The 21434-nt window shown below is 39.9% G+C and overlaps 1 protein-coding gene across 2 annotated transcripts in view; it reads left to right on the plus strand.

Moving 5' to 3' along the window:
* Window positions 1-21434, plus strand: part of ENAH (enabled homolog (Drosophila)) — a 45927-nt gene that overhangs the window by 9242 nt on the left and 15251 nt on the right. Inside the window, exons 3-6 of one of the 2 annotated variants that reach the window (XM_008630397.2) lie at window positions 3324-3335; window positions 3711-3795; window positions 17477-17796; window positions 19007-19807. In XM_008630397.2, coding sequence (XP_008628619.1) covers window positions 3324-3335; window positions 3711-3795; window positions 17477-17796; window positions 19007-19807 — 1218 coding nt within the window. The remainder of the gene's footprint in view (window positions 1-3323; window positions 3336-3710; window positions 3796-17476; window positions 17797-19006; window positions 19808-21434) is intronic. The other variant, XM_017730157.1, reaches the window with a different exon arrangement.

Raw genomic sequence — 21434 nt, forward strand, 5'->3', positions numbered from 1 at the left:
TTTCCCCATTCCTGGCCCGCCACTGGTCCCCCCCCCCCACCCCATTTCATCCATCCTTGTATTACCAGCTCCCAAGAAAGCCTGTCCAGCCAGATGAAAACACACACTAGCTCAGTGTGTAACTTGCAGGACATGTGTTATGCCAATCTTGAACAGCTGATCCTTGGGGTTTTTTAGGGCTATAGGAATGTGATCTTTCCAATGTCAGCCAGTGTCAACACTGGTAACGTACAATGCAGCTGACATTAAAAGAAGTGGGGTAGGGTGTGGTGTGACACTCCAAAGCAGAGGAGGTAATTGAAAGACTGAAGGAACAGAGGAACAAAAGGCATTGAGGGAGGACAAACCATGTGTTTCCTTCCCCAGCTTGCCAGTTAATGCTTTCATAGGGTTGTGCAACTGAAATTGGTTTGGCTTTTGAATAGGGATACAAGGTAAGCAGTCAATTAGGGCTGAAAAATGAAGTTAAGGAGTTTGATAAACTACAACTCTGGTTGTGGTTTAAAAAGGTGATGTTGGGGATGCTTGGTTTGGTTCCAGCAGTCCCCAGCAGTCTGATGTTGATGTTCTGATGTTGATGCCACCATAATTGTCTGTGTGACTGCATGAAGAATCAGGTCTGGCTCTGATCTAGGTGGTGGAAATGCTTCATGCAGGCTTTTTCCCCTGGGATTTTTAATGTGTTAGATTTCCAGTCCATCTCTCACCACGCAGTTGCCTGAAGGAAGGATGATGCAAAGGTGAGAATAAGCTGAAAAACAGAAAGCACTGAAACTGGAATGGCTGCTGAACAAATTAGAATGAAATTATATCCTCTGTCTGTCAGAGTGTGCTGTGGAGTGCACCATCTGTGCTTTTTTAGAAAAAAAAAGAGATGTTAGGTTTTCTTTAAAACTCAGAATGAATAGACCATTCATCCTCATCTCTCACTTGGCTTATATTGGCTTCTGAAGATAAAGTGATCCTGTAGGAGGATCAGAGTTCTTTTCCAGGCAGTATCTGGGTATTTCTCCTGGGGGTTGCGGTTTCTGAAGTATCTTGAAGTGTTCAAAAGCCTCTGAGAGTGCTTTTTATTAGCTAGTTCCTGTTTATTTAACGTAACACCTGTCCTGCTACCCAGGCAATTGTATTTTAGCAATGAAGTGGTAGTCTTGGCTTGCTGTAATAAACCTTCTAGGATAAAACATACTTTTTAACCTGGCATGTACCTTTAACTTGCTAATGTTCATTAGCAAGGTGGTTGCAGAGAGAATTTTGATGAGAAAACAGGCCTTGGTAGCTGGACATTTCTTTCTTGAAAGCCTGGTATACTCTGGTTGCAGTTCCTTGAGGCGAAAATGTGTAAGAGGTACCAGAACCACCAGGTTAATTGCCAGCAGGTGATTTTCTTCTGTCTCCTGTGTGCATAGCTGTGAAAGAAGCCCACCACTGGAGTAGGCTGGCCAAGTTCAAGTTAACTTGGCCTGCTGATGCTTGCCTTCTGCAGAATTCTGCAGATGGATAACATGGTTTTCTGAAGGACAGTGCTCTGGAACAAAGTCTGAGGCTACAAGAACATATTTTCTCACAGCTAGGTGGGTTGGAATGGCCAGTGCAGGTGAAGCTCGGTGTTTGCTTTCTGGAGGTGTTGGCTAAAGAAGGACTAAGGTAGAAAGGTTGGAGAGTGGTAGTTTGCATCCAGCTACCTGGAGCATGATAATACCTTCTTCAAAAAAAACATACTCTTAAAGATTAAATGGGTGGAAGCTTGAACTTCTCATTTCTACTGCATTTTTCAGTACAAAATAGTTCTGGTTGGTATATGGACACATTGTGACCATTTCTTTTTATTTTTGTTCTTCATTGTTTATTTTTACACCAGCATGTTTCATTCTGAGGAATAGGACGGGAATTTCATCACATATCTGATACTTAAAGTGTTGCCTGCAGTTTGCAGCTCAAGCTGTGAGCCTTGACTTACTCCAAGTGTTCTGTTGGACACGGCAAGCAGCAGTGCTGGTGTTTATAGCACCTTTAACTGCTGCTGGATTATGTCTACTTGTAAAAGTCCATGAAAGGCTGCAGCCTGGTGCAGGCAGCAAATAGCCCAGCTGCTTGGGAGCTGCAGTCATGGCTTAGTGGGCATTAAAGCCTTCCACCTGTCACACAGGGGAGAGGAGAGGAGGACATGCATCTTATGGAAGTTTTAAAGCTGAAAAGTTTTCCAGATGAGCCGTGTGGCAGATGTTTCTACTTAACGATAATTTCATTATTAATTTATCGATGCAGTTAAATATATAGTCCATTTCAAGGACTATAGGTTTGTACCTGTGGGCGTCTCTTGGGAGATACTTCAAGCAAAAATAGTACATCCGAAGCAACATCATTAGGTATAAGGGCCTAATGCTTGCTGAAAGTATAACCTTTTTGTAATTCTAGGGTACGTAGATAGTGCACAGACACTTCTATAATTTTCATGATTAAGGACCACAGTGGACACAATACTGTGGTGTTCTGAGGAAATGAACCTTTTTGTATGGCTTTTAAACAGGGCACTTGTTTGCTGTGTCTGAGGCAAATTGCCTGTCCTTGATGTGTCAGTGTATCACACATGGTCTTTGTATCAGTTTGGGTGACTTTCACAAGTTCAGATAGGAAAAAGTTTTGCGTTGTGATGTTTGAGATGGGGAAGATCTCATTACAGCTCTGTCACTCTAACTAGTCTGGTGGAATATCAGTGAGAAATCACTGCTTCGCTCTGGGACGTTTTCAGAACTTGACATTTTAATTTATTCTAATTCTTTTTCATAAATTCCATCATCTTGAGCATCGCTTTAATCTAAATAATTTCCTGGATTATCCTGCCTGTTTTGACAGCAACAATGCATTCATGGTCTCTTGTATTCCATTCCACACTTCTTCATTCTTCACTTCTTTTTACACAGTTTTGTGCTGTAAGTACATTTGTGATTAAAATGGTAAAGCTTTTTTGTTTCTAGAACACAGATCTTGTGTATACAATTACTTGAAAGTTGTATGGTTCAGAGTTGCCCATCAGTAAAGGCTGAAGATGATTTTGTATGACCTTCCCTTTTGCATTTCTTATGCTTAGCAGAATTCACAGTTTGTACATTTGTTATATGCCCCCATTCCTTTGGACACAATACTTACCTATCCAAAAAAGGCCTTTGATCCAAGTTGATGAGCTGAAATCTGAATAAGTTTTGGTGTGACCTGTAGAAACATGCTTTATCTTCCTTCTCTCAGTGTGGTGATAAAGGTTCTGATGGTTTTTCTCGTGTTCTTTTGTTTTTTCCTTTTTCTTTTTTCTCCCACTTTTCCAGTGTTCTATTTAGGTGAGTGTTTTAATTGTTTGAGCCTTTTTTGTTCCTCCAAGAGGACTTCATTGTTTAAAGAAAAACTCAGACTTGGAGTGCTTTTCAAAGCTTTTGTCAAATTCCATCATATATAAAGTTTGTTTTGCATTTCTGTGAAACCTTTCCATCCATGTGAAATAAATTCATTCCCCAGATGTGTGAGGTAACATTGTACATGCGTGAGGTTGCAGTTTTTATTTGCTGCATTATGTTGTTGAGCTTGTTTGGCTTAAAAAGCAGAAGTGAGCAGTTCTTACAATGTTGTGTGATGGCTGGCCTTTTTCCTTGATTTTGTGCTTTTTTTTGCATGGTAAAAATTCAAACCATTAATTTATGATCTGTCTTTGCTCTTAGGTCCTACATTGCCTCGACAGAATTCACAGCTTCCTTCTCAAGTACAAAATGGTCCATCACAAGAAGAAATGGAAATCCAGAGAAGGTATGGTATTAAAAGTGAACAGCTGTTCAGTTCAAGGAAGTGTTAACTCCTTGAATTATGAGAAAATAAATGTCAAGGACTTAGAACTGCACTTCTGCATGAGAGCAGCATTTGTATGTGCACAGTTTTCATTAGTGCAGCTCTGTAAATACTTTGTAGCTGGATCCCTTGTTCGTGCTCTCCACCCATTCAAACAATGCAGTTGGAATTGGCCTGTCAGGAAAGAGTTGAAGATCAGAGGGGAAGCCTTGGGAAATTTCACTGCTGTCATTTCCAGCCAGGCTAATTAATTTTCCAGTGACTGTTGTGTGTTCAGTTTTTGACACTGAAAAAAGCAGCAAGTGAGGAAGGAAGTTTTAGAAGCAGAGAATTGAGTCATCACGAATGACAGGTTTTTTGTCCTGAATGTGGAGGTACTAGATCAGAACATTCTATTGGAAATCTTGTTTGCCTTTACAGTGTATTCTTTAGCAAAAAACCTTAATTTTCTACTTTTAGTGTATAAATTTATGGAGCCTTCAGCAGTTTAACTTTCAGCTGGAGCAGTGCTGGTTATATCTGTGCTGCCCTGAGTGGCTGGTCTGTGTTCCCCATACCAGTTGGTGCTTCCTCCACGCTAAGCTGTTCCATTCAATTTCTATCCCTGCAGGATATTTTTCAGACCCATAGCATTTCGAACATACAGGGTTTTTTCCATTCCTTTTAATAATCATTATGTGTTGATGGACTTCCCAATTTCCACAAACTCTGTGGTTGCCATACTCCCTCTTTTGTTTCGTGGCAATATGGAGTGGTGCTGTAGGGTGAGTGTCTGGGTTATGGGTGTATGAAATGGCAAAGCCTTGTAGGACAGTGCTGTCACACTGGGCTAAGTGAAAACAGTAAGACCTTGGGCTGTCCCAAGCACACTGCCTGTGGTGCAATCCTGGATTATTTTACCATCAAAATACTCCCAGGAGATTAGCTGTTCCCTTCCTGAAGGGATGCTGGGAGTGATTTAGGTCACATGCAGAACAGATACAGGCAACAGGAGCCTTGAATAAATGGGAGGTGGTCCAGACTGATGGTGTAAATGCACCCTATAGCTTTTTGTGGTAACTGGAAGAGTGCTTAAACATGTTGGCTCTAATTAGCACTCAGGTTTTTTCTGTTTGCTATTCAGCATTGAGTTTGTTTATGAAAAGGTGAGCAGAACCAGATTGCTAGTTTGAGAATAATTCATTTGATAAACTAGCTATGTATGTTGAACAAAGGGTTGACATCAAAATTGGTCATACTTGTCTGTCTCTTTTCTTCTGTGTGTTCTTGAATCTGAGTGGGGATCACTTTATCTGAAAGTTACCTTGTTTAAAAACAAAAAGCAGAAAGCTCATTACAAATTTGTCCGTTTGATGTGTTTATGTGCAAGTTTGCTGTCATGGTAAAAGTCTTTTATGTCTCTTCTTTTGACAGACTTTTAAAAAGCCTTTTTTCTTTTGATATTTTTTCTGTCCTACATTAGTGGCTTTTAGTATTTTTATTTCCTGTCTGTTCCTTTAGACGGCTGCATTATCTGAAATGTATAATGCTGAAATACTTTTCAGAGAAGCATTGTAGATAGGCATCTCTTCAGAAAAAGGTGCTGCCCTATATTAAGAGCTCTGAAAGTCTCTTGAAATTTTTGGCATGTGAAGGTCATCCTATCAGATGGCATTCTGTGGCTTTGCTTTTTTGATCAGTGTGCTCTCCTTGTTTCCATTTAATGTCCTCTTTGAAGTCTGGTCCTGGGTTTGATTTGCTTTTCCCTGAAAAAAGGATGAAGCACTGGAATGGGTGTTTACTCATGCTGGTAGACAGATTGTCTGTGGAAAGACTATTGCTGTTTTGTCATTTAGCTTAAGAAGAACATGTAATTTTGCTAAAATCTTTCACAAATGCTTCTTCAGTCTCATTACTCCTGTAACTACATGGCTATAATAAAGTTCAATTAACTCCAAGCTAGAACTTCTCTTCCATAGTAACTGTCTTGCAGCTTTCAGACTGTAAGAACAGGAGTTACTACCATAATGTAGAGAGTAGTAAATAGTTGGGAAGAAAAGGTTTAAGTATATATTACTTTTAACATTTTAACATTTAAAGTGACATTTCCAATCTCAGTAAAGGGTAAAGGCAGTGTGGGAAGACTCGAATCCTGTGGGGAGCAGTAGGACTACAGGGAATGCAAGAAATGGGAATAAATGTTACTGCGTGGGAAGGAACATGGGGTTTGTGATGGATCAGGAGAAAGGCTTTGCCAAGTCTGTGGCTCGTGAAATGTGTGTCTTTTGGGTGGGGGTTTTCTTGAAAATGTGCTTGATAATAGTTGTCTTTGAGTTCTGGTCTCACATCCCTCCTCTTAGGTGTACCTGGATTTAGTAGTGTGTAACTGACTCCCATGTTAAGTGCAGGAGAACATTTTTTTTTTTAAATTATTCTAAGCTGGAGAAAAATACCTGCTTGCATGAAAATTAAAGTTGAAAAAGGGACCCAGTGGAGGTCTAGTCCAACCCTCTGCTCAAAGAAGGACTAATTTCAAAGTTAAATTATGTGGCTTGTAGCTTCAGGGTTTTCCTAGGCAGAAATAGAAACATTTCTTCAGAAATATTTTGCCAAAGGACTGGCCCGTGAAGAATGCCATAATAAAGAGAGCTCTTCAACGGATCTGATGTTTTCCTTTGCTTTTATAACCAGTGTTCAGGAATCTTGGGAAAATTGGGAACTGAAGAGTGAAATTAGATCATTGCCAGCAGAAGTGCATTATTTTGGTTCAGAGATTTTTCTCTATTTTAGAAAAGATTTAGATGCCTTACATTTTGGGTAAAAGTGCTAAAGTAGTAATACTACTTTGTTTATTTTGCTGCAGATCTTCTTACTTGAATATTTGTATTGCTTACTGTGCAGTGATACAGTTTCTAAAGCTGCTAGGACCAGATGTGCCATCTGAGACACTGAGGTTTTTATGAGGCCAAGATTACACATAAGATGTAAAGAAATAATATTTTCTGGTGAATTGGTAACTTTAAGAAACCTTAGCACATGGTATGTGCTTTCCCTCTCAGGGAGTACTTGAAGCTAGCTCTAATTTTCCTTAACTTACACTCACTTAAGTACAGTAACAACAAGCTTTAAAACACTCCAGCTTCCATTTTTGATCCTCAAAACTGAGGGGATATTTTGTTCTGTGGGTTGTTTTTCATTTTGCCAGAGAGGTGGCCAGGCAGTGTTTATAAATTCCACTGATTGATAATGAGCCAGCTTCAGTTGACATACGTATTTGTTAATAACTCCAGAGTTACCTCATGTCACAGACCATTTTAAAATACAAGATTAGTTCATGGCATGCCTGTGTGTGCTACTCGTGCATGTAAATTTACCTTCTCTCCCAGCCGTGGTAAATAGATTGGCAGGAGTGTGAGTCACTGAGTTGGTATCTAATATGACACTTGGGAATTTAATGAGTTAATGCTTATAAATAACTTCAAAATGGTCACAGCTTCATAAATAAAGAGAGCAAGAGCTCCAGGATCAGAGGAGCTGTACAGATAGTAAGGAATGATGAGGGTGTACAAGCCCCCCACTGTCCCTCAGGGACGTCATGGACCAAAACTTGACCGAATTCTTTCGTAAGTACTCGAAAACATTCCAAGTTTGCAAAATGCAACAGCAGAATATTAGGGTGGGGGGTTGTAATTGTTACATACTTGAAGTTCACTTGCTGCTTCAGTTTGGTTTGTGATGATACCATTAAAGAAAACGTGGGGTGTGCCTGTGCTAGAATGTAGTGTGGACATGGTGTGGTTTTCAGAACATCTTGTGGAAGAGTTCTTAGTTTTAGTGCAAGTACAGAGGCTGACAAGGGTAACAGTTTATTTACTGATAGACTCAAAGGCAAGATTTTTATTTTACAGATTAAAAGCATTTTTTCTGAATTTTGCTAATCTTATTTTTTAACTGCAGTAAAATATTTTTCCCCCTGTAAATGAGTAATTATTACATACTCCTGAGCTTGAAAACATGTGGAAATACTAAAAGAAAAAAACTTGCACCCCACAATTCAGTATCAATTTAGCTATAGTAATTTAAAGGAATGAAAGTTTGCCCATGGCTTTGTGTAGCCTTGTTTCTACTGATTTCTCACAGCCTGTCACCTTTCCCTAGTTACTGGCCAGATGTACAGCTTCCAGTTTTCCTTTGCTTCTGAAATTGTGCCATTTATCCCACAGCTTCTTTCAAGGATGTAGAATTTCTTTAAAAAGCATATGGATTGATTAGATTATAACTTAGAGTTCTAATCTGAGATAGATGTGATTATGATGTAGTGGTTGGCCTTTTGGTTTAGGGTTTGAGTGGTCAGTACAATCAGTTATATGATTGTATTGTGTGTAACTGCATGTTACAGAATTTGCATGAAGTTTGCATCCCAGAGACTTGATTTAGATGAAATCAAAAGAATTTTTAATGCCTAAGATACAGGGGTATTTTTCCCCCCCCCTTTTTTTTTTTTTGCCAATGAAAGGTTTTTCTACTGCTGAGATTCTTCTTTTTTCTAAAATTCCATGAGTACAAGTGTCTTTTTGTGATCTAACTTCTGCCAGGAAAGTTGGTGTTCTGTTAGTTTTAGATGATGTATTGAAAAGATGGACATGAAGAAAATGAGGCTTAAGGAGGTTTGATGCAAGAGCATTAATAGATCCCTCAGTCTGTTAGAATTCCTCTATCTAATACATTTCAGGTTTGTAGTCGTCTCTTCATGTCTTTATCGTGGTGGCTGGCTACTAATTTTTGCTTGACTGATGAAACCTAGTTCTTATTACTTCCAGCTAATGCATTTTTAGCTTATAACATAAAAGCTTCTTCTTAAACCTTAAATCCCTTTTGATCAAGGAAATGAAAGCCTGTTAGTTTGACTTTGGTAACAGATAAAGCATAGGACAGTAAACTGGACCCTGACAGTATTTTCTTTGCAAAAGCAGAAAGGATGTTCCTGGGCTTTGGTAAAGCATTTGACAGATATCAAGAGGGAATTTCCTAGTTAATGTGGAAGAGAGGAGCATTAGAACAGGCACCAATGCATGAATGGGACCTGGAACAATCAAATCTGTTTTGGTGTTTTGCTGAACAAAGCAAGTCCTTGCTGCTGATGTGAGTTGAGATACGTGAGAATGAAGGACAACAGGAGGAGTTGGATGATATTGCAGATTTTGATGATCAGAATAGAATGAGAGCTCATAGTAGGCCTCCTGTTTTAGAGGGGAAAGCCACCAACCCATAGATCATACTAGTGTATTGGGAAAATCAAATGGACATTGGAAGTGTTACATGCAATGGTGACTGATCAAGAAAAAGCTGCCTGATCACTGGAAGTAGCTGTAAGGACCTAGATTTGTGCAGTGTTTCAAAATCATGATGCATGTAATCAATTACTTGCTTATATAATTTTGCATTAAATTAAGTGTAGAGTGTTTGATACAAATTTTTTTTAAAAAACCAAACAAACTGTGATTTGAAACAGTCTCACCTTTCACTGCTGCTTAAAGAACTAGAGATCCACAGCACTGTTCAGACTGGCAGTAATTGTCAGTTCCAGGGCATATACATAAACTCACTTCACAAACCTCTGGCCTTTAACAGTCAGGCTTGGCAGATCTTCTGAGTCCCTGTTTCTTGCTCATTGTACCAAGCTGACTAGGTCTTGTCTGGGTTTCTCTGACACCATGTGCATTATGCTCAGGAAGAAACTGTCCTCACTGTCTAGAACTTGGCAGAAAATAAAGCTAACTTGGTAAGAGTTTTAGAGCAGGAGTTTAGTTTAGATAATGCAAAGTTAAGTTTCTGCAGCTGAGATTGCTTAGGAAGATGCAAAGAGGTTAAATATTGATCACTTCTGCTGAGCTTGTTATTGGTGCATCTGTGTACTTTTTATTTATGAAGATTCTCAGTCTCTGTGGAGGCTGCCTGTGTTTGATGTCAATACAGATTGGAAATTTCCAAGCTGTGGATGTATTTTCTCTTGGTACATGAATTATGAAATTTGGGGGGTGGTGTGTGTTCATTCCATGGTACATAATGTGTAGGCACTGAGATATGTATTCAGTAGGTTTGCGTGACCACACAGGAGAGTGAGCTCTGTGGTAAATGCTGAATTTTGGAGTGGTGAATAAATATTTAATATTAAAGATGGAAGAGCAAGTTTAATGCTGATACTCCGTTTTGATTATTCAGATAAGTTCCTGCAAATTTGAAGGGCCATAACAGACACACTTGCCTGAACTTGTGCAGAAGATGATCAGAGGATTAAACTATTAAAAATCAAGCAAGGAGCTAAGTTCAAAATAACATGTCAGAGCATTTTTTTTTTGCCCTGTAAACAGTTCCAACAGTGATAAAGTAGGTTAGCTGTGTCTGCATCTACTTGTGTTGATGTCCAGAGAGTGTGTGCAGATCCTGGTGATCACAAGGTGGCTGCTCTTCTGTAGAGGACAACGTGCTTCAGATGGAGTTGAGGTCAGCCTGCATCTGGTGCTGGTGCCTGTGGCTCAGCCAGACATTGTGTAGCCTGTTTGCAGCCAGCTGCTCTGTTTGTTGCAGTGACTCAGTGGTGGGAGGAGGAGAACCATCATGTGAGTTGTATTCTAGTAAGTAGTGACTGTTGGATTAGATAATGCTATCTGTGCCCACATGCTGGGGCTAACAGCATTTGAGAATAAAACTCAAAACACTGCTGTCTTGTTTGTTGCTCCACAGTTTGAGGCAGGGTTAGAGGAGCTCGGAGCAGCCCCGAAAGCCTGGCTACACTGAGACTCTAGGTTGAACAAGTCAGTTGGTTTGGACTGATGAGCCCAGCTTTAATTGTAGCTGATAAAATACATTTACTTTTAGAACTTTAGCATAGTAGAGTTATTCCTAGATTTCATGTTTATAAACCTTTAAGAAAAACCCTAGTGAAGCCCAGAAATAAAGACGCATCCACTATTGAATACTTTCTTATAATCACATTTGGTTTCTTATACAGAATGTCTTAATGGTAACTTTCAGAACAGTGAGTGCTGAATATTACTGCAATGTTTAAAGCCAGCAATAGTGTGGCAACCTTCATGTTGCCTTCTGGGTGTCATCCTTGTGTCTCTCTTCTGCCACACCTTGTCATTTTAGAAAAAGTAACAGCACAAGCAAGAAACTATTTTTCAAAAAAAAAGCAAAAAACACCATGTGGGACACAGAAAATCTCTCCTCAATTTTATGATTTTTAAGTCCGCATTGTTTTTTAATGACTCAAGTGATGGCCTTTGGTGTCATCTTTCAATACACATTAGTGATACATTTCTTTTCTCCCCCATTCTCCTTGTTGTTGTATCTTTAAGCAGACAAAACAGGAATAGTATTCATATTGATCTTTGAGTGATTTGATGCCCTTCTTTGACACAGTTTTTCTGCCAAACAAGAATGAAATACGAAATTGGCGTGTTTATAAATGATGACTAACAGCTGTCAAATATTATGTATTATCTGCCTGCAGCTGACCTCTTCATTCAGTGTAGCAATTGCTTCAGTAAGGTCTGTTCCTCAAGATACTTTGTTTTCTGCAGGCTTTGTCTTGGATCTTTGTTTTCTACAGTGAGTTTTAAAATTAAATACTTCAAACAAGTTTCTGTTCGTCTTGGAGTGTCTGTCAGCTCAGTGCCTGCCGAATTTGGATGTGATACAAAGATGCTTTCTTACTGTTCATGGAAATACCTCTGTTTTTAATGTATCTGGCTTTGTGACAAGAAGCCTTCCAGGTTCGTGGCTGAACTCTGTTACTCAGGTTGATATATGGGCTTCTCAGTGCAGTTTCCTATCATCTTTTTAGGAAAAAATTTAATGGCTTGATCTCACAGCCAAGAGCAAAGCAAGCTAGTGTTAGAATCCTGAAGATTTATGCGAATGTACAGCACAACTTCCACTTGAGGAAACAAGGTGACCTGCCAGAGCAGGCAGCTCTTTGCTTTTGCAAACTGTTTCAGCTCTGGATTTGTTACTTGCAGGTTTTTTTTTTTTCTTTTGGTGCCCTTGTGACAGAAGCTCTGAGTTTTGACACAGTGGGGGTTTCTGCATGTTTCAAGGCATCTTTACTGTGGTGGAAGGAGTCTTTCCACAAATAAAGTAACTGCTGCAGGTGAGCAAAATATGGAGGCTTAGATGTGAAAAGTGTCCCAGAAAGGGACAGTTTCCCTCTGGCTATTAAGTCTGCTCTGAAGCAGAATATTGTTTTACCAGTAAACACTGAAGTTTCTTAATCTACGTGAGATCTTTGTCTTCTCTTCAACCTGTATGGTAATGGCCATATTTTAAGAGAATTAACTGAGGATTCCATTCTTTTGATTGACTGTGCTGAGGTCTTTAGCAAAAGAACAGGAGGGTCTCTCAGTCATTCACCTTCAGGAACAGAAGTTAAGAACCCCACCTGTTCCGTTCTGCCTCCCCAATACAGATCAAAAAATAATGGATAGTATTAGTTGGAGATAGCCTCCTAGTTACCCATCACACACACTGGGTTTTGAATGCAGTGGTGCTACTTGCTAAATGGAAAGTGATCTCAGTGTGCATGTGGTGTTGGCTCATTTCATATAATAACAGGAGCTGAGACAGCAGGACTTCTTAATTGTTATTCTTTTTTATGATCAAGAGCAAGCCAGGAAGGCTTTGTGTGTACCTGGGTAAGTAAATTAACTGCAATTGTGTTTTGCAGTTGTCATGTAGGAGAGATTCTGAACACTTTCACCATCACAGAATGTGGGGGGATTTTTTTCAGCAGGGATGCAACAGTGTGTGCTTAATTCTGCTCATTGCATTTTTTTCTCCATGTGTTATTTCAAGAATGTAGTCATGCTCCTGCTGCTTGGCTGCCCAAAGAACTGTAGGATTAATGCTCATATTAAGTCACAAGTTAGTATTGTAAATATGATTCTTTATCCTCAGACAATATTTCCCACTATCTCCTTAACTGGACAAAAGTATAAGGGCAAGAGAGGAAATAATTTTAAAAGCTGATGCAGTATTAAAGTAAGCTGATTAAGAAACACCACCACAAAAAAAAAAAAAACCAAGAGCCTCCCCCCAAAACACCCCAAAGTGAAGTTTCCCAAAATGCTTTTGACATGAAGCTAATTAAAATCCACAAAGAAAGTGCCATGAATAGTCTCTGTGGTAAAGCTAGCAGCTATTCTGAGATTCTGAAGTTGGCTCTGAATCTAAACATGAGTAACAGTACCTTGTGTGTGTGACTGACATGTATAGTTTTACAGCAGTCTCAGCTATTTAATGTAAATTAGCTCTTAGATTTAGTAATTCACACTTCCAAAATAGTTAGAATAATCACATTGCCTTTTCATAACAAACATTTCACTATGAGACAGCTTTTTGGGGCATTTTGAGTACCTCTTCAGCTTTTTCTGAAGTTGTCCTGGTGGCCAGATGTGCTTTCTAAAGCTGAAGGATTTTCAGGTATTGCTTTCACAGGGTTCTTGAACTACAAGTCTTGTCATTCAGATGTACTTTAATTGACGTGTGATGACTCTCCTTAATCTACTAATGCTTTTGTCTAATATAATTTTGATCTCTGACAAAATTTTAAAATAAAATTATACTATCTATTGCTAGCTAAACAAAAACCAGAGGGATTTCATGCTTTTTCTTTTTTTTTTTTTTAAATCAGATGTGGTTTTACTCTTTTTAAGCTACCCACTGTAACACTTGCTAAGAGTGTGTAGCTTATGGAATTCTTAAGTTGTGTTAAAGCAACTTGATTGCATTACTGGCATTCTGATCTCCTTGTGCACCTTTTGGTTTGCTATTCAAAACATTTACTAAAATTGTTAAAATGACAGTGGAAATGTAGTGAGGTGTGTTTTTTTGATTTTTTTGTTGTTGTTGTTGTTTGCTTATTGTTTTGGTTTCTTTTTTTTTTCTTTGTTGACAAAGGGATGCTTCAGTGACATATAATGAGAAATTACTCTCAACAATGGTGTATTTAATCTCATATGTATGAGATATGTTTGCAAGGTATTTTGCTGCCCTCTCTTGGTAGAGCATTTGTATTGTAAGCAAAGTGCTTAGCTTTGTTCCTGCCAAAAAAGTCTGGGTTTTTTCCTTTTATTTCCTGAAGAAATGGAAAATGAGGATTCTTTTACAAAAAAAGTGAAGTGTGAAATACTGAGTCGCTCAATATTTATGAAATAATGAGTACTTTTTCATTCAGCTGTTGTGTGGATGAAAGTTGTTCTCACTGTCTTTCATCTAGATCTTATTAGGTAGCCAGCACAGTTTGATAGTGTTCATTGCCAATTGAAATAGTTTTTGCTTCAGATTAAGTTTGAACACCTATAGATGCATTTTGTTACGACACAAACCCTTCTGGGCCAGGCTGAACACCTGGAATACTTCCCTCTGCTGCTCTCCCATCCTCTGGGCATCTCTTGGTTCAACAGCTTCTGCATGATGCTATTTCTGTTTTCTAAATGTTTCCCATGGTTGTTTTTTTTTTTTTTCCTGTGAGGTTTTTCCTCCTCTTTCTTTGAATCACCCTGGCAAGGAGTTCCATAGCTCATCTGCTTGGTGTGCAGAGGTGCTCTTTTCTTTTGAGCTTTGCTCTCATTAGTTGCATTGAGTCTTTCCTCCCAGCTGTTGTAAAGGGATGTCCTCATCACCGAGGATTTTGTACAGCTCCAGTTGTCTTTCCCAGAATGCAGAATTCCAGCTTTTAAAATTATTTTTAGATGGAAAGCGTTTGGTACATTTGATCACAGTGTTGTCGCTCTTCGAATCTTTTCAGTTCTGCTGTTCTCCCTGTTTTGAGATGGGAGCAGGGATGCAGGGATTGTGAGGCAGGATGGTGCTATTTCTGTACTGCTCTGTAATCCTTTCTTGATGTCTAGCATCTGGTTGATGTTTTGGAACAGAACACATCAGTGAATGGATGTTGTTGCAGAACTGCCTGTTGTAACCCTAATATCTCACCTCTGAGCCAACAGGCAACTCAAAGTCCAGCACTTTGTGTATGAATTTAGCAGATATTTCTCTCTCTCTCCCTTGCTTCACTTCAGCTGAGTTTTATTTGCCAATTTTATTCCCAGGTTAGGTGGAATTAGAAGATCCATCAGTAGTTCTTCATAATCGGCCATCATCCTTGCTATCCTAAATATCTTAACATTACTAAGGAGCTTTATGAGGAGCACCTTGCTGCTTCTTTTCCAGGTTGCTTATGAAAATATGAAATGGCAGAGCTCTTGGTATGGCTTATTGCAAAACAGCCTTGGCAATGCTGCCCTTGTGTGAGGAGTGACCTATATTGAGCTTCTATTTCTGTAAAGAAATGAAGAACTTAAGCAAAAGAAATTTTCTGGCAGTTGCTTGATGTGTTGTTAAACCCAGGGAATTGATACCTTCCAGTATTATAAACTAAATATAACGTGAAATGTTTATGATCCCAAATGCCATATCTCCATTTTAGTTTTAGGATGAACAGAGTGTACATTTCTAGGTAGAATATGCTCACTTCTGGCAAATGAATGCAAAAGAATGACGAAAATAAACAAAGCTGCTTTGGAGTCTGTCAGTGTTGTTTTCTGCTCTGAACAGCCTTTTAGCTACAAACGTGTATCCACCTCTCCTTTCCAAAAAAAAAAAAAAAAGAAGAAGAATTTTAACATGACCAAGCTGAAGTTAGCCTTGATGAAAACCCTGTTTTCCTCTAATAATAGATTTCATCTGGGGGGGGGGGGAAAGAGAACATAGTAAAATTAGTTTTGTACAGCACAAGCGAAAATGTAACATCAAAAATATTTTTAATACGTCTTGGAGCTTAAATTTCTGTGGTTTATATTATATTCTCTTAATATTTATATAAATCCTCTACTGGTTCCAAATACGTATGGGTCAATCACCAGAGTTTTTAGTGGACTTCAGAGGCTAAAAATCAGGCATTTAACAAGCTGAGTTGCAGCTCTGATTTCATAGTGACTGCTCTTACAGCTTTGTTATATGGCTGAGGGAAGAACTGGTAGAGGAGCAGAACTGATTTTTTGCTTCTGATGGGTAAATGAGTTGAGTAGTGAAAAAAGTCCTTTTGTTGTGCATAACTGGAACTTACTTGGTTAAAGCAATTATGAAATTTCAATATTCATAATTTTTTTTTGTTTCTAAAGGAAAAGCAGTGGTCTGGAAACCGGATGGACTTCAGTAACAGTTGTTCATGGGCTGGAGTTTGCAGTTATGCTGGTATTGTCTGGGCATGAAAAGGAGTGAAACAGCTGAAGTTCCTTTCCAGAATTCAGTCCTTATGACTCTACACATACATATTATTGCCAATGACTGTCCAAATTAAATTGCCCAGTGGCATAGTATAGAAAGCACACATCTGGTAGCTTGAGGTGTCAAAATTCAGGTCTTCTCTCTGCTTTCTAGTTAAGAGCTGACTGTGCTTTGTATTTGTTGAGAAGCTGTCATCAGTTTGCATCTGAAACATGGCAGAAAAAATGGCTTTGTGCTTTATAGACAAGATTTTCTTTCTAACTGTCAGGATTGTTTTTGGAAACAAGAATTCAAATAGAGAACAACAACTAGCAACATTTTCAGTGTTATGTACTGACAGGAACATACTGGCCACAGCTGGGAGGAAGATGTGCCTAATTTTCATTTTAGCAGTTAGTTATCCCCAAGAGATGAAAAAGCTTTGAAAATCAAAAAGCTGTATTTTATTTAAAAGAGATATCTTTTTAAAAGCCCTAAAAAACCCTCAAGAAAATGTAAAACAAGTTGAGAAGAAAGGATCAAAAAGGTGGTATATAGCTTTTCCCACTGTATTTTTTTTTTTTTCAGGAAAGTCCTTTCAGCCAACCCAGTGGCTTTGGCAGAGAATTTTGCAAGGTTTCTTCTTACCCTTAGGATATTTCCACTGCCTGGCTTTTACTTGTTTTCCTCCTCTTCACGTCTTCCCCCTCTCTGCTTTGCTTTGCAAAGACTCCCATGAGCTGGAAACCCTGCCAGCTCCCTGCAGTGTTTCCTTGGCTGCTGCACCCTGGATTTTTTTGACTCTGTCCAGTTTTCCTGTGCCTTCAGGGTGTTCCCATGTTGTTGCCAGTTCAGCTGTGTGCGCGTGTTACTATGCAAGTGGAGATGGACACATGTGCATTTTGATTCTTATGTAAAATTTGGATAAATTCTACCTGATTAGTTAATCCGAAAACCACCATTTATTTGGGGGTGTTGTTTTTTTTTTATGAGTATTTTTGTTGCTTCTATTTCACTGTACTTCTATTCACTGCTTGGAGTATAAAATACCATGCAAAGAACAAATGTAACTCCATATCCCAAACTGGGAAGATTGTATCAGGTAGTAAATTAGCAGCATCAGCTTTCTATTCTTACCTCTTGAAGGCTGTCTCTCAGAATGTTAAGAGGAAATCGGATATGTGATTCTTTTTACTGTAAACATAATAAACTATTATCCAGCTCAGAAAAATGACATGTTAGAATTAAGACTTCCATGCAGGTACAAATGCTGTGCTTTTGTTCTCGCTGCTGCTGAGATTGTTGATCAGTTTATCTCCTTGTCCTTTTAACAGTTGCTCGATGTTTTTGGTTTTCGCCTTGCAGCTTAGTCTCTTTCCTTTTCTCACGATTGTAGACAGTTGCAAGAGCAGCAGAGGCAGAAGGAGCTGGAACGGGAGAGGCTGGATCGTGAACGGATGGAACGGGAGAGGCTGGAGAGAGAGAGGCTAGAAAGGGAAAGACTGGAAAGAGAGCGCCTGGAGCAGGAGCAACTGGAGAGGGAACGGCAAGAGAGGGAACGGCAGGAGCGCCTGGAGAGGGAGAGACAAGAGAAGGAGAGGCAGGACCGGGAGAGACTCGAACGACTTGAACGGGAGAGGCAAGAAAGAGAACGGCAAGAACAGTTGGAAAGGGAACAGTTGGAATGGGAAAGAGAGCGAAGAATTTCAAATGCTGGTAAGATTTCTAAAACCCAAGCGTGTTCAACCACCAGGCTGCTCTTTATGTGTTTGGGTGATGGAGTGTGAGAGAGCCAACAAAGGGCAGTGAGTACAGTTGTGTAACAACAGTCAGTATTTCAGGCTTTCTTTTGCTGGAATTCCTTCCCCTTTTTTTATGGCAAGAAGTCCAAGAGCTTTGACTTTCCTGTCATAATTTTCCATTAATTCTGAATTAAATTTTTTTGCTCTATTTGCTCACTCTGTTGCCATACTCTGATTGCATGGAAGAACTTGAATCATTTTGGGCACCTCCAACATTGGTTAAAGTGTGATGAGTTAAACTTTCTAAATATCTTATCATGGTTTGCTCTATTCAACAAATGTATTGTCGTTGCATAAGTCATAAAAAAACCCTAAAGGTACCAGGTTGAGTGTGTTAACATAGAAGGTATGTTCCTATAAAAGGCAAAGTAATAGTGTGAGAAATGCTTTTCAGTATGAAGTCTTGCTTAATTTATCATTGTGGTAACATTTCAGTGAAATGTGTTGTATGTATTTGTAGATAAGATTATGCACTGCCTGCGGAAATGTATCCAGTGATAACTGAAAGCTTTTCTCATTTTGGTAATATAATGGAACATTAGTCAAGTGCTTGGTTGTTCTTCAGTCTCAAACTCAATTTACATAAGTCAGCTCATGGTGAAAGTCAAGGAATACTGTGTAAGTCATTTTAGAGCAGAGGATTTTATTGGTAGTTTTATTCCCAGTGCTTTCAATATTTGCTATGGAGCTTTTTCTGGGGAATAGAGAGATGACACTTGCTGCCTATGGTTAGAGTTTTATTAGTGGAGTTGAAACAAATGTTAAGATCACTACACTTGCTTGCAGTTTGCAACCAAACAGGAAGATAAAAGCTGGTAAAAGACTGATTGCTCAACCCTGTATCTAATCCATCTCACAGATGGGATTGGAGAAAACCTTCTCTAGAACATACTTGTAAATTCAAATGTTGGCACAAAAAGAGTTGGTAAAATTTAAAAGCAGCTGTTGATAATACGTAAAACTTTCCTAACAGTATTTTCACTTGTGCCTAATCCTCTGGTACTAACTGTAGTCTACATTTTTACATTTTGTTTGAATGCTGGTTTTGTTGCTTCATTAGCTCCCTTTTTCTCTTTCTCCTTTTTTTATCCTGCCTTTGCTGCTGCTTTCCATCTTCTGTCCAGCTCCATCTTTCGACAACTCCCCGTATAGCACTCCACTTCCTGAATACTCCAGTTGCCAGCCTCCTTCAGCACCTCCTCCATCATATGCAAAAGCAGTCTCAGCACCAATGGCAGAGGCCACACCGGAGTACGCTGTAGTGACTTCTGCACCACCGACCTCCACTCCCCCTACACCGCCTCTAAGGCACTCTGCATCACGTTTTGCTACATCCTTAGGCTCAGCTTTCCACCCCGTTCTCCCCCATTACGCTACGGTTCCACGTCCGCTGAGCAAAAGTTCTCGGCCCCCTTCTCCCGTCAGTGCCGTGGCGACTTTGCCTCCCAGCACAAAGCCCGTTGCCTGGTCCGCGCCCAGTTTTGCCCCCCTGCCCCCATCTCCTCCAGTAATGATAAGCAGTCCACCAGGCAAAGCTACTGGCCCGAGACCTGTCCTCCCAGTGTCGGCTTCCAATCCGGTGACCCAAATGTCCACGTCTCCCACGGCTCCTAACGGGCTTCCTGAAAACCTGGCTTATCCGGTTCCTTCACCTTCTACCTCAGGTCCAACGCCGCCTCTGCCACCTCCTCCCCCCCCACTGCCTTCCTTTCCACCTCTGTCACTCTCTGGACCTCAAGCTTCTCCTTCTCCCAACTCCCCGAATGCCTCGACTCCCTCATCCAAGCCTAGTGTTCTCCCTTCTCCCTCTGCAGCTACCCCTGCCTCTGTTGAGAACTCTCTAAACTCTGTGCTGGGAGACTCCTCTGCTTCTGAGCCAGTCTTGCAGGCAGCCTCTCAGCCGGTTGAACCTCCGACCCAGCAGGGTAAGGCTTTCTGTTATTGCTACTAATGCGCTAAGCAGGGCTGCAGGCGGAGCCCGTGGGTGTCAGAGCTCCTAACTGCCCCCAGGAATTAATGCAGTGCTTCCAAAGCTGCAGTGATCCTAATGCCACAGCCAACCACCCTTTGGAAGACTGGGGTAAGGGAAATGGACAAGCTCTGTGCCTAGGAGCTGATGTTCTGTGACATGTCATGAGTAAAATTCTAATTTCTTAAGAACTCGCTGTTGTCAAATTCTTGCTTGGTAAACCCTGCTCTGTTGGTTTATTTGGAAAGTGGTGTTACCAGGCAGCATCATTAGTTTCCTAATGGCAGCCAACACAGAAGAACATTTGTGTGGCTTTGGACAGGTAAATGACGTTTAGTGAGGAAGAATTGAAATTTAGAAAGTAGTATGTGGCACCTACAGCATTTCTTTCTGGACAGTGGTTGTATTTTGATACATGGCTGTGTGCACATACATATATGTGTGTATGTCTATAGAGAGAGAGGTCTTTCTGCAGTATTTTACCAGTGTAGCTGGTAAACTTTGGACAAAAAGTTTGATTAAGCAGGTGACACTTAATGAACGCTCCACTAGTATGATAGAAATGCGTCTTACACGGGGATAAATGTCCTTGTTAACCTGAGTCCTGCTTTTATATTGATTTAATAGATAGAGGTTGATTTAATAGGTGTAGGTCTTTGTACAGAACTCTGCAGTAGCTCTAAAGGTGTGGGCAGAGGGGCTCCTGGGGGATAAGCAGCCTGTGGCTTCATCACACATAAGCCATGCAGAATAGATCCTGTTTATATCCTCCTGCCTTAAATGAAGATCTGAGCTGCTTTGGGATGGAGTGGGAAGAAAATGAATGGCCTCAGTTCTAGTATGGAATAAAAGTGTGCGCTTGGACAGTGAGTGATGCCAAGAGGGTTTAACAGGCTTTTAAATTTCTGCAGTGATTAGCAGAGTAGGAAACCAGAAAGACCTGTATGTGAAATTCCTGCCTTTAGAGATTGTTTAAGGTAGTTGTGCAGCATTTTTCCTGCCTTATGGCAGTTTGGGTGAGACAGGGGTAGGATCTGTGGAGGGGTACAGCTGTTGTCTAAGTCACAATTTCTTAAACTCTTCCTGTGACAATAACATGGTGATCATCAGAATATTCTATTTTCAAAGTACACTTTGGATAGCAATGTGAATATAAAGCAGTAAAAGAATGATAGATAAAAAATAGATGAGCTTCTTCCCATCAGCTTGAAATATGTCAGTCTTCTAACTCACTAATTAGTGTTTGTATTAAATTATAAAAGTTGATTGCTGGAATTATTTTAAAGGAAAGATTTACATACAGCTTAGAAATTAGCATTAGAACTCAAACAGTTCAGGGGTTCAGATGTTTGGGTGATGTGTTAGTGCTTGTTCATACAGTGAGATGTCACTCTGTTTAGCACCATGTGGGCACACCCTGTTGTTCCTCCTGCTACGATGCTCATGCTTGACCTGACTCTTTGCCTGTTTCCCGGTGTAAAGTTGTTCTTGGTTGCAGCACAGAACCTGACTGGAGGGGTTTCATGTAAATGTCTCTGGAACTGGCTGATCTCTCACAGCATACTGTGTAATACACTTAGTAC

This window comes from Corvus brachyrhynchos, unplaced genomic scaffold (assembly GCF_000691975.1).
Source record: "Corvus brachyrhynchos isolate BGI_N302 unplaced genomic scaffold, ASM69197v1 scaffold101, whole genome shotgun sequence".
In the NCBI taxonomy this organism is placed as follows: Eukaryota; Metazoa; Chordata; class Aves; order Passeriformes; family Corvidae; genus Corvus; species Corvus brachyrhynchos.